The following is a 19,930-nucleotide window of genomic DNA, read 5'->3' as shown; positions in this document are numbered from 1 at the left end:
GGCTTCTCTGTCACTGGGGAGCCCAGGAATCGGGGGTGCCCAGGCCCCAGGCAGAGAGGTCCGGGCCCCGGGCTCTGTGCTGGGGCTCCCAGAGGGGAGCTCCCTGCAGCGGGCAGGGCCAGTGCCCCGCTGACCGTCTCTTACCTTTGGTTTTAAAAGCAAAGTGACAGTGCTTGCACACATAGGGCCGGACGTCAGTGTGGGTGCGGATGTGTTTCTTCAGCATGCTGGGCTTCTTGCAGCGAATTCCACACTCCTCACAAACATATTTCCCTCGGCCGCGGCCTCGCACATATACATACTCTTCGTTTGATTTGTACCTATGAGCAACAGGCGTCATAATGGTAAAGGAACAAAAGAGTAGGAGAAGAGGCAGGTTCCCACCTCAGAAGATGCGCGCGCTTCCTGGCTGCATCCAGCCCTTAGGGGCATCGGGAGAGGCGGACGCGGAGCAGAGAGGACCACGGGTGGGGGGATCCGCCACGGAGCCCTGCACCTGCCCTGCCCTCACACAGGGGGGGCTGCCCCCTTCTCTCCCTCGGAGGCGGCAGACCCTGGCGCTCCCTGCCAGGAGGGAAGCCGCAGGGGCACAGAGGGCCTCTGGTCCAGACCCGGCCCCGGTGCCGGCTTCTGCTCCCAAAGAGCAGCCGCTCTGGGCCACCGTGTAACAAAGAGAGTAAAACAGATAACGAACGACCACAGCTCTGGCAGCCACCATTGACGGAGTGCTCACTCTGTGTTGGGCACTTTGCCCGAATTCAATCACAGTCTCCACGAAGAGCCCTTAAGGGCCTGAAGCTCCCACAGCCAGAAAGGGACAGAACTTGAGCTGAACCTGCCAGCCCCAGAGCCTGTGCATACCCCACGAGGGGCGACGCGCTGAAACAGTCTGCTAGGAGGCCACCCAGACACGCGTGTGAGGGGAGGGACGAGGGCTTCATCATTTCCCAGTGTTCAGAGTCTGGAAACCAGGGGCCCTGCACTCTCTCCCCCGTCCCACCTCCAGTCGAGCCGGAAGCTCTCAGGACCCAGATTCCAGCCACCTGGCCTCTCAGGCGGCCTCCAGGAATCACTTGGGGTCATAGCGGGAAGTGCCAATAGCTTTCAGGAGCCTCCTGGGGTGGCTGGCCCACCCGCTGGGCCTCAGCACCACTGTGCTCTCTTGGCCCAGAATCAGAATGTTCTTATTTCCACTCGGAAGGAACCCACGAGTCTCACAGGCTCACTTGATACCCTCCTTGTCAAAATGCCACGCTGGTCTAATGCTGTGGATGTGTGAGTGTCTCGATGGGGACATGGAAGGCTGCAACGGGGTCCAGGGAGGGGATCCTGGCATAATTCCAGGAGAAGAGCTTTCTGACTCATGAGGCCTGGGGATCTGAAGGCGCGGGTGCCTTGGGGGAGGTGTGGTCTCTTGGCCTGCAGGAGGCCTGCCTGTGCCCACACTCATCCCGCACATCACCCCCTGGCCAGGAGTTGGCACCCAAACTCGGGGGTGGGGTGGTGCAGAGAGGCAGGAAGGGGCTCGGGGGGAGGTGAGGACATGACAGCGGCTGGGACTCAGTCCTGCTCCGCTGGGGCCATCAGCTTACAGATGAGAGGACGCCACAAGGATGGGCTTGCAGGAGGGAACTCTGAGGGAGGGAGCTGGCAGGCAGCGGCACAGCGATCACCAACACACATACACACACACTCACACATACTCACACCACCTCCCCACTCTCACGCAAACACATGCACTCACACTCACACACTGACACACACACTGGCACACTCACCCCCACCCACACAGTGACACACACACACTCTCTCTCTCTCTCACATACACACACACGCGTGTGCCCGCGCACTCACGCACGGACTGCTCTCCAAGAGTACAAGTGGATCGCCTCAGCTTTGGCCAACTGGTGCCTCTCAAGTTGTCTAAAACCACCCTTTCTTCCTATTACGGGTCCCGATGGGCCAGTTTTAGGCGTCCAGTCCTCAGGCTGGGAGGCGTGGAAGGTCATGGGGGGCTAAGGGGAGAGGGACTCATTTTGCTCTTAGGGAGACCACCCTGGGGACAAGCAGGGGGTGTCTTGCCTCCCCATGCCAGCAGTTCACCCTCACGCAGCACGCACCCCAGACCTCAACCAGCTACCTGGGTTTTAATTCCTAGGTCCCTTTGTCCCCCTGGGACCCAGTCTGAGCTGGGGGGCCCTTTTCCCATCTGGAGAAGAAAGAAGCGAGAATGGCTTGGTTTCCCCTTGGCACTGGACACCAACCTCCACTTGGCTCTGCTTGGCACGTCCATGACAGCCCCCCACTTCCAACGATGATGGTGCCGTCGGGGTCCCCCTTCCTTCACCCCCTCCTACCCAGGCCCACAGCCACCCTGACTTCTACCACACGTGGGATTCTCCCTGTGCTTAAGCCAATTCAGAAGAAGGCATTAGAGTCCGTCTACCTTGGCTGTTCTCAGCCCCTTTGTTCTCCTTCCATAGCGAGCTTAAACCACCTGCGGTCGCCTGAATGGAGACACACACACACAGAGAAAGGACTCTGCTTGACCCTCTATGGGTGGTGCCCTGACTTGGGGGTGGGGTGGGGAGGCATGTATGTAACCCCAGATACCACTTTGTCACACTCCATGGAAGGTGCACAATCTGCTGGGTAGCACAAAGGAGGAGCCTGGGCTGGAAGGGGCCAGAGAGGATGCTGAGAGACGGAGGCAGGAAGGGAGGACCCCAGGCAGGGACCCCAGAAGCAAAGGCACGGGTGCTAAGAGGCCTGGAGTGTTTGGTGGGCAGGACAGGCTGGATCACCATCGGCCTTGAATGCCATGCTAAGAAGCTGAGACTTGATCAAAGTTTTATTAAAGATAAACAAAGTCTAAAGAGAAGATGCTTCCTTGGCACCATGGGGAATGGTCCGGAAGAAGAGAGACTTAGAATCTGGGTACAAGGCACGTGTTCTAGGACAGAGATTCAAGTCCTTCTGGACGGAGAATCTACAGGCCTTGGTGGTCATCTGGATGATGCAGGGGCCACCATGAAGGAGTAACAAAGATCGAAAGTTTTCAGCTTGGCCAGCTCAAGTGGTACCATCCGTGGGCTTAGAGAGAAGCGATACAGGACCCTTGTCCTTAACTGCTGAGTGTGAGTTGAGGAAATGTCCAGTACACAGCTGGAAGTCCATGGGACTCAGGATGGGACATGTAGATTGGCACTGAGGCCCAGCGGGTGGGCCAGCTGCCCCAGGAGGCTCCTGAAAGCTATTGGCACTTCCCGCTATGACCCCAAGTGATCCCTGGAGGCCGCCTGAGAGGCCAGGCGGCTGGAATCTGGGTCCTGAGAGCTTCCGGCTCGGCTGGAGATAGGACGGGGGAGAGAGTGCAGGGCCCCTGGTTTCCAGACTCTGAGGACTGGGAAATGGTGAAGCCCTCGTCCCTCCCCTCACACGCGTGTCTGGGTGGCCTCCTAGCAGACTGTTTTAGCGCGTGTCACCCCTTGTGGGGGATGGACGGGCTTTGGGGCAGGTAGGTTCAGATCAAGAGAGTATGAAAACAGGAAGAGGGCAGTGAGAGGGCCCAGGAGGCACCCAAATGTAAGGGCGGGGGAAAGATGGCACTAAAAGCCATCCCCAAGCAGAGATCTCCTGGTAGAGAACCAGGAGAGAATGTGATTTGGGAGCCAGAGAAAAGAGGTTAGAGGAAGAGGTGCCAGGAGGGTCCAGGTTGTGGATATCTGGAGGAGGGTGGCCACTGGGGGTCCTGAGACTTGAAGAGAGTAGTCCTGGTTGGCCAGCCTGGAGCCTGTTGACCTCTCTGCTCCTTAAAGGCCACTGGGGTTGTACAGCTTTGCGGTTCCCAAAGGGCCAAGTCCAGGGACAGGTATGGGGCAGCTGTCCAGTGTGAGCTGGACCCTCTTCCCCTTCCCAGCTCACGGTCAGCCCCTCCAGCCTGTGCAAGGCCCCTCTCTATAAGGTCCCACCTCTTCCCCAGCAGCTTCAGGCCTCCGCCTTCGGACACATCTCACCAACACAGACGCAAAAAGCTCAATTCTCTCGGTACCAACCAACCCCAAAATCCCCCGGACCTCAGCCCGCTCCAGCGACCGCTCTGTCTGCTTCCCTTCTCAGCCCGAGTCTGGAAGGGGCCGTCACGCTGGCAGAGTCACACCTCCTCACTGCCCCAGCCCAGCTTCCCTGCTGACTGTTCCTGCCAACAACACAGGCTGCTAAATCCAAGTGGCAGAGGCGTTATTGCCCTGTTGCTCGCCCTCTGGAGACACCTGTTGGCTTGGTGACCGGGTCTCCTCCGCAAGTTCCTTCTCTGACCCCCGCCTCCCACGCTGGTGTTCCCCAGGCACCAACCTGCACTATTCTCCCCTCACACCTTCCCCCAGGTGAGCTTCCCCGCACATGCCTGACTTTCCACCTGGATGTGATGGCTCCCCTGTCTCTCTCTCCAGCTCTGACCCCTCTGCTCTACATCCAACTGCCCCCTCGGCATCTCCCTGGTGGTCTTTAGGCACCTCACAGCCCACGTGCCCTGAACCATGTTTCCATGTTCCCCCACCTGTACTACCGCCTCCTGGGTCCCCGCGTCAGTAAACGGCATGCGCATCCCATGGAGGCCAGGCCAGCGTCCCTGGTGCCTCTACTTCCGTCAGTCTTCATTGTCAATCCATCACCGCAGCCCGTCAATGCCGCATCCCACATATGCTCCAGGGAGGCCCACCTCCTTGCCACCACTAGCCCAGGCCACCATCCCCTCTCCTAACGCGCAGCATCCTTTCCTCACAAAACATCCAGAGGGGGCTCTCCCCAAATACACTCCTCCCAGCCCAGGGCCCACCATTCAGTGCTCCTCCCACTGCTCTCAGGATACAGCCCTGCCCCTCACTCAACGGGTGCAGAAGACCCCGGGGCACCACCTGGCCCAGTTACCTCTCCAGCTCTTCTCTTAACTGCACTTCCCCATCAACAACACTGAACATCATTCAGTGCCTCCGAGTCCCTTTCCTCTGGCCTTCTCCCTACCCCCTGCCCGCCCCTCCCACCACCTGCTACTGACCAGCTCCTCTTTCCTTTAGGGCTTCGCCAAAAGGCCCCTTCCTTCGGAGCCCTCTCCCACAGCCCTGGGCCTGGGGGTCCTGCCACTCCTCCTTCACGGTGCCTGTCAAGCTGTGTGTACTGTGTGGCCTCTCACAATGTAGCCACCATTAACCCCATGTGGAAGGCACATCTGCCTCATTCACTAGAGCATCCCCAGGGCCTAGCTCAGTGCCTGATACCCAGCAAGTGCTCGGTACTCATCGCTGCACAGAGGAAAGCCAAGCCAAGGCCTTCTTTCCTCGTGTCTGCTAGAGACTCTCAGCTGAGACGCTCCCACTCCAAGAGTCCCTGAGCACAAGTTCAGCCTGACACTGTGGGCTCCCCATGGGTGCGGCACACAGCCAGTGCCCACGTAACCATGGTGGACTGGCTGGCTGAACACTCCCCACTTTCTGGTAGGAACCACTGTGCTAGAAGTCAGAAGGTAGAAGTCAGCATGAGACCTGGGTCTGAGCTCTGGCTCCTGTGTGAACTTGCTGGGTGACCTTGGGTAAGTCATTTCCCCACCCTTGGGAATAGTCAAACTTTGCCCTTAGATACACCAACCACCGCCACATGCCTGAGGTCATTCAGTCCTCCCGTCAGCCCTCTGCCGTTGTCCCCATTTTATAGAAATGTGAACCAAGGCCCAAAGAGTTCAAGTGACATGGCCAAGATCACACCATCAGTGATCTTTCCACTTATCCCCGTCCTCGCACAGACGCTGCACGAATGCTTTTAGGTGATGCTGACCAAGTTTCCTTAGCACCTTCCTTCATGGAGATTCTCAGGGGCCCGTAACACCGCAGACAGATGAGAATGGCATCACTCTCCTTGCAGCCCTTCCTGAAAGGCCACCAGCTCTGGGTGGGACCAAGGGTGTTGACGGCTGCAGAAAAATGCCATGCAAAGAGCCAGGGAAGGAAGCCAGAAAAGCACGGTGGGGACCCCAGGGGCATGGTCCTATCTCCTAGGTCTGCTGGCCCCCCCCACCCTCCACCCAAGGCTGCCCTCTGGAGGCCTCTGTGCCACAGGTTGCCCTGCACCCAGTGAAGAGGCACCCGCCAAGCCTCCTGCCTGTTCCGAGCCTGCAACACAGTTCACCGCCTGGGTACGGCTGACTCATGGCTCTTTGAGCCCCACCACCTGCCTGTCTTCTGCCGATCTGACAAGCCACGGATGTCAGCCAGTCTGGAAAATGCTTGGTTTTGTTCTTAAAAAAAAAAAAAAAAGAGCTGTTTCTGTGGATTCCAGAATGTCTTAGTTAAAGGGGCCGTGAGCTTGACTGCCTGAGGTCACACAGCACCAGGGGTCCTGGACCCTCCTATGGAAGCAGCTTTCTGTTCCACTGCCTTGGGTCAGGAGGTAAGTGAGGCTGCCAGGAGGGGTGTGGAGCTGCCAGAATCTCCTGGGTCTCTTTTCATTCTTATGCTGCAGGTCTAAGACTCACGGACTCAAAGGAAAATAAAAAAGAATCTTGCACAGCCCCTTAATCAGGAGGGTCTTATTATTTTCATCTAACGGAGAAGGAAACAGAAACAGAGAGGTTGTGTGATTTGCCCAAAGTCACAAGGCAGCTAGAAAGTGGCAAAGCAGGGACTGGAACCCAGGTCTGACCCCAGCGCTCTTATGCGTGACACAGTCTGCCCTCCTGCCTTCAGCCACGTCTCTTCCAATCCTGCAACTGGAGATGCTGAGCTGCCTGACTCTTGATCATTCAGCACGTGACCCCTTGGGTTGTGGCTCTAGACTCTTGGCAGGCATTTCTGAAACCTGAAGCTTCCACAAAGCACTTGGGAACTCAGAGCACAGCTCCCAAAGGAGGTGACACATCCCTCTGCTCCAGATTCCAAAAGAGGGGATGCGGTGGAAATTAAATGGCATTTCAGGCAAGATGATGGGTGAGTTGTTGTTCTTGGACTCAGCAAATGACGAAGACTCAGCGATGAAGCTGCTCTATGAGGTAGTGAGCTCCCCATCACTAGTGCTGTTCACCCAGAGGCCAGGCTGGGAGGCCCTGGAGCAGGAGGGAATGAATGGTTATGGCAGCTCACTGATAGAGGCAGCTTTCAGTGGATTAGCCTGTTTGCTCCTGTAACAATGCTGTAAAATGCATATATTTATCCTTCAAATATTCCATATTTATCCAAAAAATATAAACAGATATATTCATTCCTGACCAAATGGAGGCTCAGGGCACTAGATGGGAGGGGGGTGGTGAGCTTGCCACATGACTGTGCAAAACAGAGGAGGTATAAGGAGGGGGGAGGGGTCGGGATTGAAGTGAGCTGGAAGGCAGCGCACAGTCCCTCTCTAAAGGAACAGTGGATATACCTTTCCAGCCAAGTGTTGTATGAGGCTGTCAGATCTTCCAGGTTTTCAAGAAAACCACAAATCCAGATTTTTAGAAAACTAATAATATTAGCATACACTTATATAGCTCTTACTGGGTGCCAACCAGTATTTTAAACGCTTTGCATACCTTTCCTCATTTAAACCACAAGGCAGCCCCATGATGCAGGGACTCTAATCATCCCAATGGACACATAAGAAAATGGAGTCACAGAGAGGTTAAGTAACCTGCCAAAGGTCACACAGCCGGTAAGTTAACAGAGTCAGAATTTGAAACCAGGTCACGTGTTACAAAGTTACCAGGTGCTTAATTGCTATTAAATTCTAAGACTTAAAATCTCCTCTTTTGGGACTTCCCTGGTGGTCCGGTGGTTAAGAATCCGCCTCCCAATGCAGGGGGACGTGGGTTCGATCCCTGATTGGGGAACTAATATCCCGCATGCCACGGAACAACTAAGCCCACGCGCTGTCAACGAAGAGCCCACAAGCTGCAACAAAAATCCCACATGCCGCAACTAAGATCTGACGCAGCCAAAAATAAATAAATAAATATATATAAAAAAAAATCTCCTCTTTTAAAAACACAGTTTAAGGCAAATAAAATAGGAGAGGCAGAAATAGCCCAGAGCTAAACTTCTGGCTCAAAGAGATTTCCCCAAGGTCATGCGCCTAGTAGATGCCTGTCTGACCTTCAAACCCATGACTTCTCTTTCCACCAAGCTTCATTTTTCTCTTAAATGAGGGTATAAACTCAATGACCTCCGAGTGACCTTCCTAATCTGAGCTCCTAGGAGGCTGTTCTGCATGCATATTATTGACGTTTTCATATATCAATATTTTATCATAAAACTGTCACCTCTTCTCCAAATTTGGATATTTTAAAGTCTTGTCAAATTTCTGTTTTTATTATGATCTTGTGGCCAAATATGCTTTCCCCCAGGGGCATACAGCTCGGATATAATCATGCAAAGCGAGAGGAAGACGCGGCCAGGAACGTCCACACTGTTGCTCGGAGGCCCACTTTTGTGGGCAGCCTGTGTCCCATGAAGTGAGGCTCAGGGTCGGCTCCTGGCGGTCACTGGCCCCCAGGAGGTCCGGCCACAGCGAGCCCACCAGCTTGTCTGCAGTGACGCGCTGCTCTCCGGGTGAAGCTCAAAAAGGAAGGGATGTCTGTGGGAAGAGGAGCAAGTGCCAGTTGGCACTGAGCTGTGTATTTGCTAAAAATATTCAGTTGCCAAGAGGTCGGGAACACACCCCTTGGTGACAAATGTACTGGGGAGGCTGAGCTGTGGGTCATGGGGCAAGCTCATGCCGGGTTCTGGGCACATCCCAGACTCTCGTTTTGTCAGGGTTCTGCAGAAATCATATCACATCACTACATCCGGGATGGAGGGCATTTAATGTGCTGTCCAGGGACAGGCCTGCTGTGCCCGGAATTCCACAGCACGTATGTAACACAAGCACGGGCTCAGAGCCCACCAGCGGAGGGTCTATTTTAAGCAGTATTCTTTGTATTTACTCAACAATACTTACTAAGACCTGGTCTGAGCCTGTGGCCCAGAAACGCAAAGCTAAATAAGACTCTGACCTCAGTCTTGAGTGTGAATAATAGGTACTTAAAAGACTGTAAAACAAAGAGGTAGAATCCATAACCCAGACAACGCACCAAGTGCCATAGAGGATCAGAGGAGGACCAGCAGGGTGGGTCTTAGATGGCTTTTGCAGAAGAAATGCTTTTCATCCCGGTCTTTCTGGGTGAGTCGGGTCTGAGACTCCTGCTTTGGGAGCCCCCGTCTGGTGCAGGGTGGAGGATGGTGTGGGCTGACAGGCCTGGAAGCTGGGGAGTGGTGTTGTAGTTGTCTGGAGCCCCAGCCGGGGCAGAGGCAAGGGCGGGAGGAAAGAGGACACGGATTTGAGAAGTTGGAGCTGTCTGACAGAGGCAGGAGGGGAGAGCCAGTCAGGAGCCTTCTTTTACAGCTTCCAGGACTCCCACCACGGAGGCCAGCCTTCGTCCATTTTGCAGGTTTGCGTTTGTGCTATCTGGGCCCTTTCCTTGCTTTTCCTGGTGTGAGTTTTCATTCTAGGGGGTCATCAGCAATCGGCATCAGCTACCCGGAAGACGGTAGCTCAGGGGTCTTGATGCCCAGCACTGGTCTAAGGAGAGGAGGAGACTTTTATTCTAAAGAAATGGATACTATAAAGCTGAGATGCTGTGCAGTGCATGACCAAGTGCAGAAGCCCAAGAACCACCGAGCAGGCAGCCAACCTGCGCTGAAGCCAGCTCAGGTCCAAAGAATGCAGCCAAGGCCCCGTTTCCGACCAGACGGCGAGATTAGGGAGGGAGACAGGATGCCAGAAGCTGGGTCTGTCGTGTTCAGAGAAATGAAACTACCAAGGAGGAGTGGACTTCTTAAAGGTGCCCATTACATGGGGATGCCCCAACCTTCAGCAGGCCCTGACTTGCAGGGTCTAGAACAATGACTTTCACACTGTGCTCAGGATTCACGGCGGGGGAGACCAAGCAGCAGGGTTCTGGGCCCTCACCTGCCCCACCACACTGAGCTGCTTTTCAGAATAGGCATCTATGTAAACCGATCTCCGTAAAAAAGAGTTCTGTGAATTTAAAATCAATCTGAAATTACTGTTAAAGCACAACCATGCTCGGAAGGACCTTAAAACCTCTGACTTCCTGGGTGGGAGGGGCCTCGTGCATCCTCTGATGTGGTTATTCTCAGGGCAGCCCATCCACACCCCACCATGGGCGCATCTACCTCTGGCACCTGGGGTCCCTCGGTGTCCCAGGCAGCACCTTCCACCTCTGGGCAGCTCTCCCCCTAATAAGCTAAAGTTGCTGATCTTCTGTAGTCTGAGCTCTGTTTAGTGCAACCCCTCTTTGCACACGACAGTCCCAAAGGATGCTGTTCTACCCAAGATTTTTCTGCTCCAGGCCTCAAACAGGCGCACTCAGGATGGATTCCAGATTCCTCCCCAGACATTCCCAACCTCTCCAGGTTGTCCTTCTTAAGATGGGAAGGCCCAGAGCACCCAGAGGCCGCTCCCCAACCCCCCAACCCACTGTGGCTGGAGCCAGCCCGGCCTGATGCAGAACTATGGTCAGCTAGTTTCCCAGCTTCACTTCCTTGTTCCCCAGACAGGAAACAGGCCCAGAATGGGGAAGTGACCAGATCCTGGAGATTGAATGCATGTCTTATTCTTTACTAAAAAAACACTAAAAAGAAAGTCAGCCAGGGTCAGAGGTGTTTCTTTTGTCATGGAAAAAGAAACAGCTAGCATTTGTGGAGTGTTTACTCTGTGGTAGGCGTGTGTTACAGGAATTATACTGTGGAAGCCTTGGCATGATTCTATATGGCAAGAAGCAAGAATGGAGGCTGGCTTAGAAAAACCTCAGGGGCTGGCGCAAAAGCCTGGCCTGTGTCCTGTGGGCAGAGGGGGATGGGGAAGGTGTTCAGTTACAGACCTGCTCTGGAAGCAGCCCTCTGGGGCTGTGTGCAACAGCAGCTTGAGGGGACCCTGACTGAGGCCATCTGTGGTAGCAGCTGATGAAATATGTGTAGACACTGGGTGCCTGATCAATGTCTGTGGGCCAATGGCTATGAGCTGCTGTGTCACCACACCCTGGGAAACCTCAGTGTCTCCTCAATGCTCAGAGATTCATGTGCCTTAAGAAGCAAATAAGATGAGAAAAGGCTGTGAACTGTATTAAATTCCCATAATAAATGCAAGGTATCATTTCTGTGCTGGGGAATACTTGTGAGGTAATGACCATGGCAAGGCTGTCCCAAACATCTGAAGGCACTGGGGTAGCTACTGTGAGGCACATCAGACCTTTTCTCAGGAAGGGGCTGGCTGGCATCACTGGCTGCTCCAACCTGCAGAACACACAAGTGGGCTGTGTGTTCAGGCCTCAGACTTACAGACTCAAATCTTATGGGAGAAGGAAAGAGAGGCCATTCTAATTGTCCCATGATGGCAGGCACCTTCTTGGCCCTTGCTCTGAGATCTGCTCCCCACCAGCTGGGAGCAGAAGAGAAACTGGGCCCATGGAAAATCTGCCCACAGATACCTTAGGTCACAGGTGCAACCACTGCCAGCCTCCTGGCAGAACAAGCAGAACCAAGACAGGGAGGAAGATCTGGGCTCATTTTAAAAAAGAATTTTCCAACCCCAGAGCAACAAACTTGGAACAAAGCAAGCTTGAGTGGTAGTGAGCTCCTCCTGGCCATGGACAGTGTGCAAGCACAGACTAAATGACCTCTAAGATTTGGGGCAAAATATCAATAGATTCCTATGCTGGGAGGGAGGCTGGACTTGAGGTAAATAGGTCTAGCTGGAATCTAAATGGACACAGCACAGTCACTGAACTGGAAATCAGTACGATACAGGATCAGGGCTCAATAAAGAAAATGCAGGGGTCATGAAAGCCTCAGTGAAGTTAACCAAACTGTCAGATTTATATCAGGATGATAGAGGTGCAAGATGGGGAACAGCTTTAGAAGAAATTCCAAGTTTAAGAATAAAGGGATTTGGTTATTTGCATTTGAAAAACAGGAAACAAGACTTCCCAGGGAGGGCTGGCAGACTGGACCATATGAGCTTTATGATTACAGGTAGCCTTTCACCAACCCCTCACCTTAAATGACTGACCAGAGCTGCAGCCAAATTAGTGTCCTCACCACTGGAATGTGGGGTTGAGGTCATGGCACTGACACAAGCAGGAATGGTCCATGGACGACGTGAGCTCCTGCCGACCGATCATATCTCATCTCCCCTTCAGTTAAAAGCTTTCTATGCTTTGGACAGTTCTTAGCATGACAGAAGGGCTGGATACTTTGCACAGAGGGAGACAGGGTGAGAGGCATGGCTGTTGAAAGCTTCCGGAGCGCGTACGTTGAGATCGGACTGTTGCCACTGCTGGCTGGGTTAGCCTTCAGAAATGCCATATCTATGAAGACTTGTCAGAGATTAGCAGATGTGCTGACCACTTAGCAGAGAACACTTCATCTGTTCCCAGCGCAGTGAACCAGACATGACCAGGCGCCGGACGTGAGAAAGCAAACCCGGAGTACGAAAATGAGGTGCTGGTCACCAGGGACATGGCCCTTTTGGAATCATCTGATGCACAGGGCAAGTAGAAGCTTCTGAACCTCCTTGAAGACATTTTTCATGGACTGGGAACTACACCTCACACAGTGGGCCATCTCCTGTGTGGCCTTTGTCATGCTCTGCTCTCCTCAGTCCCCTCACAGCCTTCACCTCTGGGAGCCGGTTTCCTCATTTCTGTTAATTCCAGTGCTCACCCTGGGGCTGCAAGTCTCAAAAGATTACAGCTTCTGACACAGTCTCAAAAGGGTCTTCTTTATGGTCTGCCTGAGTATGAAGCAACACTCTCATTGGTCAGAGCTCCATGTCACCTTTATGATCAGGTCTCCAGTCTGACAGAGTTGCCCATGATGCCTTTGCCTCTGGCTACTGGACTTGACACTATTGCTCAGCCCTTTTCTGCACTGGACAGAGCAGCAGTGATAATAATACAAGCCAAACATCTGTGATCCTTCAGCACTTACTGGACAGCTTCCAAATTATAGGACCTCATTTATCCCTTACTAGAAATCGGTGAGGTGGGTAATGGCATTCCTCTTTTTCAGATGAGGACACGGAGGCTCAGAGAGGTAAAGTAACTTGCCCAAGGTCACACAGCCAGTGAGCACCAATCTTTCAAGGCTCCTTTTTGGATTATGCACCCTTCTGGCTCTTCTGGCTGTAGAAGATGCTGCTAACAGGAGGAATGTTCTCCAGCACATGGAGAGATAGTGGGAGAGGGGAGAGGACGCTTCCCCCTGCCAGCTCCATCCTACACCACGGGCCCTGGGGAAGCACCACCATCATCATCATCCGTATCCATAAGCATTCACTGGGGTCCACTCAGGTCCTGGCCATGGGCACATGGAGGGGTAAGAACAGGGTTCAGCTGGGGTTTGCCCCGCAGGTGGCTGAGAGTCAGAGGATGCAGAAAGCAGGGTCCCCAGTTAGTGGCAGGGGGCTGTGAAGGAAAGAACACAAGATTTGGAGCCACAGAGGTCTGGGTTTGAATCCCTGCTCTGTTTCTCACTACCTGAGTGACCACGGTCAAGTTCTTTCATTTCTCTGAGCCTCAACCCCTCATCTGGAGAATGGGGGTGTGTGTGTATATACATATAAGTACTATTCAGCAGGGGATGATGAGCATTAGAAATTATATTTGTGAAGTGCTTAGTGCTGAGTTCTGTACCTGGGGCACAGCAGGCCCTCAACAGACAGCGGCTGCTGTTACTACAAAGGAGGGCAGGGGAGGTTGGTGGAAGGGTAGGGGCAGCAGGGCGAGGGGACTGCCAGGTGGCACAGGGCTCCATCTAGGAGGCCATGTGCTGCATCTCAGTCAGTGGTCACCAGAGGTCAGTAAGTTGCCTGAGGTTCCCCCTCAAACATACACAGGCATGGACAGTAGAGCCAGGACTACGACGGCCAGAGTCTGCTGTCCCCAACCTGGGTCTGGGCCTGATGGTTCTGGGTGTGACCTCCTCACAAAGGACCGCTCCATCCCCACGCACCTCCCTGCACCAGGCCCGGTGCCAGTGGAGAACTGAGTCAGCACACCGTGTCTCCAGAAAGCCCGAGGGAAGCTCTCCAGCAGCGCTGGCCCTGCCTGGCTGGAGCATCGCTTACAACCGCTATCTACAGCATGTGAAGGGCCTTTCAGAGCAACCGTCGGCAAGAAGGCAACCCCGTGGCTAGAATGAAGTTCAGATGAGATGCAGAATCTGTTCAGAGCAGCTGAATGAGAACAGAGCCTGCTCTGAACAGATCCTGCAGAACAGATCCTGCAGATCTCCTCGGTGTTTGCTGAGAGTGGAGGCAGATGCCGTAGGTGTCCTCCAGCCTCACAACAGCCTGGGAGGCGGAGACAGCTGCCTCTGCTCCAGAGATGGAGAAACTGAGCGCAGAGATGCACAGAGACTTGCTCTCAGCCACACAGCTAGTAAGTGGCACCACAGCATGCCACAGATCGTTCTGATCGGCCCACCGCCTACATTTTAAAATTTACACGTTGTAAACGGTACACGCGTTGTATGAAATGGATTTCCCCTGCCCGTGGGCTCTAACGTTGGCCATCAGGGGAAACATCCATTTGTCTGAACCAAACAGAAAATAATAAATGTCAAGATAAGGTGAGATAACAGGTCCGGGGGCTTCGGAAGGAGAGGCGGTGTCTGGCAGGCAGTGGCAGGGCGGGGAAAGGTCTAGGAGACTCCGTGGAATGGGGACATTTGACCTGGGCTCTAAGGACAGTCCACCGTGGGGATCTGGAGCTGGAGAGGAGGAGAGGTCCCTCCAGGTGGAGGTCATAGCAAGAGCAGAGGAGCCTGGGATGTACGGAGGGTCGGGCTGGGGCCGAGAGGGGAGCCTAGGGAGACAGTCTGGGGCCTAATCAACCACAGCGTGCTTTGGAAGAACCTGGGGAGCTAGTAAGGGCTCTTTCTGAGCCGGCTTTAAGGCCAAATGTCTGGTGGAGTTATAGGAATACCAGGCTTTGGGGATTTAAAAATAGCCCCAAATGCGTGGAGTGTTTACAATTTATAGTTATTTTCATTTGTGCATTCCCACTTTCCCATCGAAAAACATGAAATGAATGATATAGCTTCTTTTATTTGATGGAAAAGGGACAGTGGTCCTTCCCCATCCCCCAGTGAGTGTTTACAATTTATAGTTATTTTCATTTGTGCATTCCCACTTTCCCATCGAAAAACATGAAATGAATGATATAGCTTCTTTTATTTGATGGAAAAGGGACAGTGGTCCTTCCCCATCCCCCAGTGACCCCATCCCAGGCCCCTTCCCAGCCTACCCATCTCTCTCGTCCTCAGGCCACGCCCTCCTGGTCAATGGACACAGGTGCAAAGCCAGCCAGGAGGTGCAGGAGCGCAGCTGCGGGACTCGCCAAGCTGCCGTTTTTGAGCGTTCAGTCCCCAGAACAGCCCCTGGCTGTGTCATCAGTACTCTCCCCACTTTGCAGACGAGAAAGGGAGGCACAGAGGGGCTGAACAACCTTCTCCAGGTCACATACCCAGCAGTGATGGCACGAGGACTCAACCCAGGTGGCCCGGCCCCAGAGGCCACGCTCCTGACCCCCACCCATCCCTGCCTCTGTCCTGCCCCGCCGGCTTCCTTCCAGGCATGCCAGCCTCCATCTCCAGACACATGCTGGTTCCAAGCTGCTGGGGCGGTGCGTTCAAGGCCGTCTTCTCATTTAGTCCTCACCTCAACCCCAGGAGGTGGCACTGCTCCTATCACCCTCCAGGCCAGGAGCAGCTGCACAGGTGGGCTAACAGTCTGCCCCACATCACACAGCCCATCAGGGCAGAGCCAGGGCGGCTCCCAGGTCTGTCAGACTCCAGACGCAGTGGTCTTCCCTGAGATCGTAGAACACAGCCCAGGCCGGCGTGCCCAGCCTCCTTCCCGGTTATCGCCACACCCGACCCACAGGAAGTGAGCTTCCCGTGAACTGCATACAGGCCTGCGGTCCTCAGAGTCATGTTTCAAAACCCACACCAGGGACCCACATCTCGGGCCTTCCAGGAGTCTGAGCTCAGAGACAGGCTTGCCTGAGCAGAAGCCTGAGCTTCCTGCCCCAGCGAAGCTTCACCCCAAGGGCTCACAGTCACAAAATCTCAGGTTCACGTGCAGGTTACAAATTCCTAACAGACATTAAAATAAAACATGACAAATGTAATAAGAAGCATTTGTCCAGGTGCCGCCTGAAATCAACCTGACGGTTCGCATCACAGCCTGCAGGAGGCTCTCATCTGGGTAAGCAGGTGCACGATGCACCTGGTATGAAGTGGGCCAGGGAGGATGGAAGCCAAAGGCCCAGGAGTCCAGGGACGGGACAAGACACGTGAGGGATTCCTGCAAGGACGGAAGCAACCTTCCCAGCATGATATGGGCGCGATCACCCTGATTCCTCGCGAGCAGAGGGATAGCACCCAGGCCCGGCCAGCAGGTGGGGTGCTGAGAGGGTGTCCGGCCCCACGGTGGACGGTCAGGTCTGCGTGCAGAGCCTGCTGAAAACCAGACCGCCTCCTCACTCCTTCCTTCGGGGACCAGGTGCTTGACCCTCATCCGGGCATCTCATGGCTGTACTAGGTAGAAAAGTGAGGAGGCCGGGCTCCTGCCAGGGCTGGCCCGACATCTGGGGGAGCCCAGCTGGCTACTTTCAGTGTGTTGTCCCTGCTGGGAGGGCCCTTCCAGGCACACTGAGCAGAGGAGGCCCAAGGAAGAGGGTGAAGGGTGAGGACGCTTTGTGGGGATCTGAGCCAGCACAATGGATGCCCAGTGCTGTTAGACCCCAGGCAAAGCCCCACTGCATTCACAGTAGCCTCTCCCCGGCCTCAGGTAAGGGCTGGCTGACTAAAGGCACTCTGGCCCCTAGAAGAGGGAAGGAAGAGAGCCTGCACCAGCGTGCGAACAGCCGTGGTCACTGCTCTGTCCTTTCTTGCAGCAACCAGACCCCACGGGCACCGCACTGGAGCCTGGGCGGGGGACGGCCCCCTGCCCAGTATGAATCCATGGCACAGCTGCCTCCTTCAGCTCCAGCTGGAGCCCCTGGGTCACCGCTCAGCCCGTGGCTGGCTCCCTGGGGACACTTTGTTCCCCTGGTCCAGACCCATTCAAGTCCCCACCTCCACTCTGCCCCACGGGCTCCTCCCTCCTCACCCCTGACCATGAAGGAGGGGGACACAAGTCCCCAGCTGCCCTCCTCACGGGAAGGGTTTACCGCTTGACGGTGAAACCAGAGCCGCCAGAGGGCAGCCACTAGGAGGTTACAAAGCTCAGGAAAATCATGGTTTATAGTCTGGACCTGAGCTCCCGAGTCCCAGAAACTTCTGAGAGACGGATTTGAGGCAGCCCAGTTGCTAGATCTGCTGACCTTTGAAAGCCTACGGGAACTGGTCTCCTCTTCTCTACTAGGGGATGGCTCCCCTTCCTCCTGAATCAGACTGCATCCAGCCTGGCGCCCCTGGGCGAGCACATTTTCCTCCCTGGCCCCTAAAGGTCCGGCACCCGGCTGAAGAGCACAGCCTGCGGACAAGCCTCCCTGCCCTCGGGCCCACCAGCCGCCTCCAGTCCTTGCCGTCTTACCTGGGGAGGTGCCCTGCCTGCTCCTGGCTTCAGTCCCCAGAAGCCCAGCCTGGCCCCAGTCTGCCAGCCACACTCGCCAGCGGGTTACAAGACCTTGCTCACAGCCTGGCTTCTCCCTGGCTGCCTTAGGTTCACTTTGGCTCCTGTGTCCGCCCTGTCTGCTGCCACTATGTTCCTGGGAGCCTGCCTGCCCAGCACGCCCGCCCCCTGCTGCCCGGGCTCCCGCCCAATCTGCCTTCTGCTGGCTGCTGTGCCCTGGGACACACTCTCCTGGGGACCCAAACTCTCCCACCAGCTGGGCTGCCCTTCTTTGGTCTGCAAGCCACCCATGGTGACAGATGACGCCTGTTCACAGCACAGATCCAAACTTCTGCATGGAGTTCAGGCCCTGCTCCTTCCTTGGTCTGATGCCTTTAGCTTCCTCTCTTGGCCTTGGCTGACTCCACTTGTTCAGAGATCTGCCCGGCGGCCCCTGGCAGCCTCTGTCTGCCCTTTTAAACTCTCCTCAATTCCTGGCTCCCCTGGTCTCCTTTCTTCTGAGCCAAACTGGTTCTCTCTCTTTTTTTATTTTAAGTTTTTATTTTGAAACAATCACAAACATTCAGAAAAGCTGAAAGTATAGTTTAAAAAAAATTCTTTTTCCTGAACTGTTTAAGTGTAAATTGCCAACCCCATGAACCATCACCCCTGAATTCTCTAGGGTATGTTCCTTCCATCCAAGGCCATGCCAGGTCTCCCTGCCTGGTCAGGCTGTAACTCCCCATGCAGGGTCCACCCCTGAGGGGAGGCCCTCCTTAACCTGCTTGGCTTTGGCTCCCCAACCAGGCCACCCTGTTATCTCTTGAACCCAAGGAATCCTCTGGAGTTGAACGTCTCTTTTCACGGGAGCTGAAAGCGCTTCAGAATCGCAGCCTGATTCACCACAGTGCCACCTCCCTCCCATCACCACAGTCACGGTGAGATGGCACAAGTCCAGTATCCTCGTACATACTCAGCACGCAGCCTTCCTCCCTTCCTCCTGTTGGTGTGTTTTGAGTGAAGGCCAAGAGGCTGGCTTCTATCATTCCTATGCTGTGTTAATGCCTCCCTGGGCTATGGTTTCCTCATTGGCAAAGTGAGGAATTTGGATCAAATGATTTCTAGGGACGCTGTCATAATAATGATAACAGTGGACTTTTATTAGGTGCTTATTATTCATCATGCACTGTAAATTCTTTACATGAGTTAAGCCTCATATGAACTCTTTGAGATGTAATTACTATTATCGTCTCCATCCTACAGATGAGGAAACTGAGGCACAGAGCAATTACATAACTCACTTAAGATCAGCTTGTCGCCGTGATAGAGCCAGGATTCCCACGCAGGTGGTTTGGCTTCAGTGTTTACACTCTGCCACAATGTGCTTGCAGAACGGGGAGACATTAGTTGACCCCTTACTTGAAGAGACAATCGTGTAAGGAAATATTGATCATTCATTGCAGAATAAGACACTGTGCCGGGTACATTATACACCAACATCTTCGTTTCCTTTACTTCTCAACAACTTTGATCAATAGGTTACTATTATTATTCCCATTTTGCAGATGAGAAAACTGAGCCATAGAGAGGTTAAGTGACTTTCTAATCAGTAGCACAGCCAGGATTTGAACCCAGGTCTGGCTGATACCAAAGCCATGCTTTTCTCACCATGTTCTGCTGCTGAACTGAGATACGAGCTCTGCTCAGAGGGTGGGAGTGAAGGATGCCATTCATCCCCTCTGATTGGCAGGGCAGTGGGATGGAGAGTGCCAGACCCTGGACAGCTGATTCACGCGTCTGATTCTATTTAACATTCACAACAGCACCAAGAGGTATCTCCACCTCCAGAGAGGCACCAAAGAGCATGACTGAAGGCACCCAGGTGGGCAGGCGCAGGTGGGATGTGGCTGCTGGAGGGTATCAGTATCTCCTGGGACTGGGTCTTCACCCCTTGGGCACCAAGGTGCAGCTGATGCTTGGGGGGACAGATCACAGCAGGGACCCCTCCTCCAAGAGATCAAGAGACTGCAGACCAACTCTCTCCTTATTTTTTTAAGCTCCTCATTTTTCTAGTGGGTTCTGGAGATTTGGTATGTCTTTTGCCCCCCCTCATCTCCTCACCTGTGTCCAGGCAAGCAATACCCAACACCCAACTCTGGGCTCCAAGAGGAAATTTTTCCCAACAGATGTCTTATCTCAGGACGGGGCACACTGTCAAGGTCTCCTGCCCAGGAAGGGGTACTTGCAGATGAGCTTGGCTTAGATTCTCTGACCTTTAGAAAAGGCA

The 19,930-nt window shown here is 54.2% G+C and overlaps 1 protein-coding gene across 1 annotated transcript in view; it reads right to left on the bottom strand.

Moving 5' to 3' along the window:
• Positions 1 to 19,930, bottom strand: part of HIVEP3 (HIVEP zinc finger 3) — a 57,684-nt gene that overhangs the window by 13,354 nt on the left and 24,400 nt on the right. Inside the window, exon 4 of the mRNA XM_007453856.1 lies at positions 145 to 320. Coding sequence (XP_007453918.1) covers positions 145 to 320 — 176 coding nt within the window. The remainder of the gene's footprint in view (positions 1 to 144; positions 321 to 19,930) is intronic.

The sequence above is a fragment of the Lipotes vexillifer genome, unplaced genomic scaffold, assembly GCF_000442215.2.
Source record: "Lipotes vexillifer unplaced genomic scaffold, Lipotes_vexillifer_v1.1 scaffold213, whole genome shotgun sequence".
NCBI classification, from domain to species: Eukaryota; Metazoa; Chordata; class Mammalia; order Artiodactyla; family Lipotidae; genus Lipotes; species Lipotes vexillifer.
This window is presented reverse-complemented; position numbering and strand designations above follow the sequence as displayed.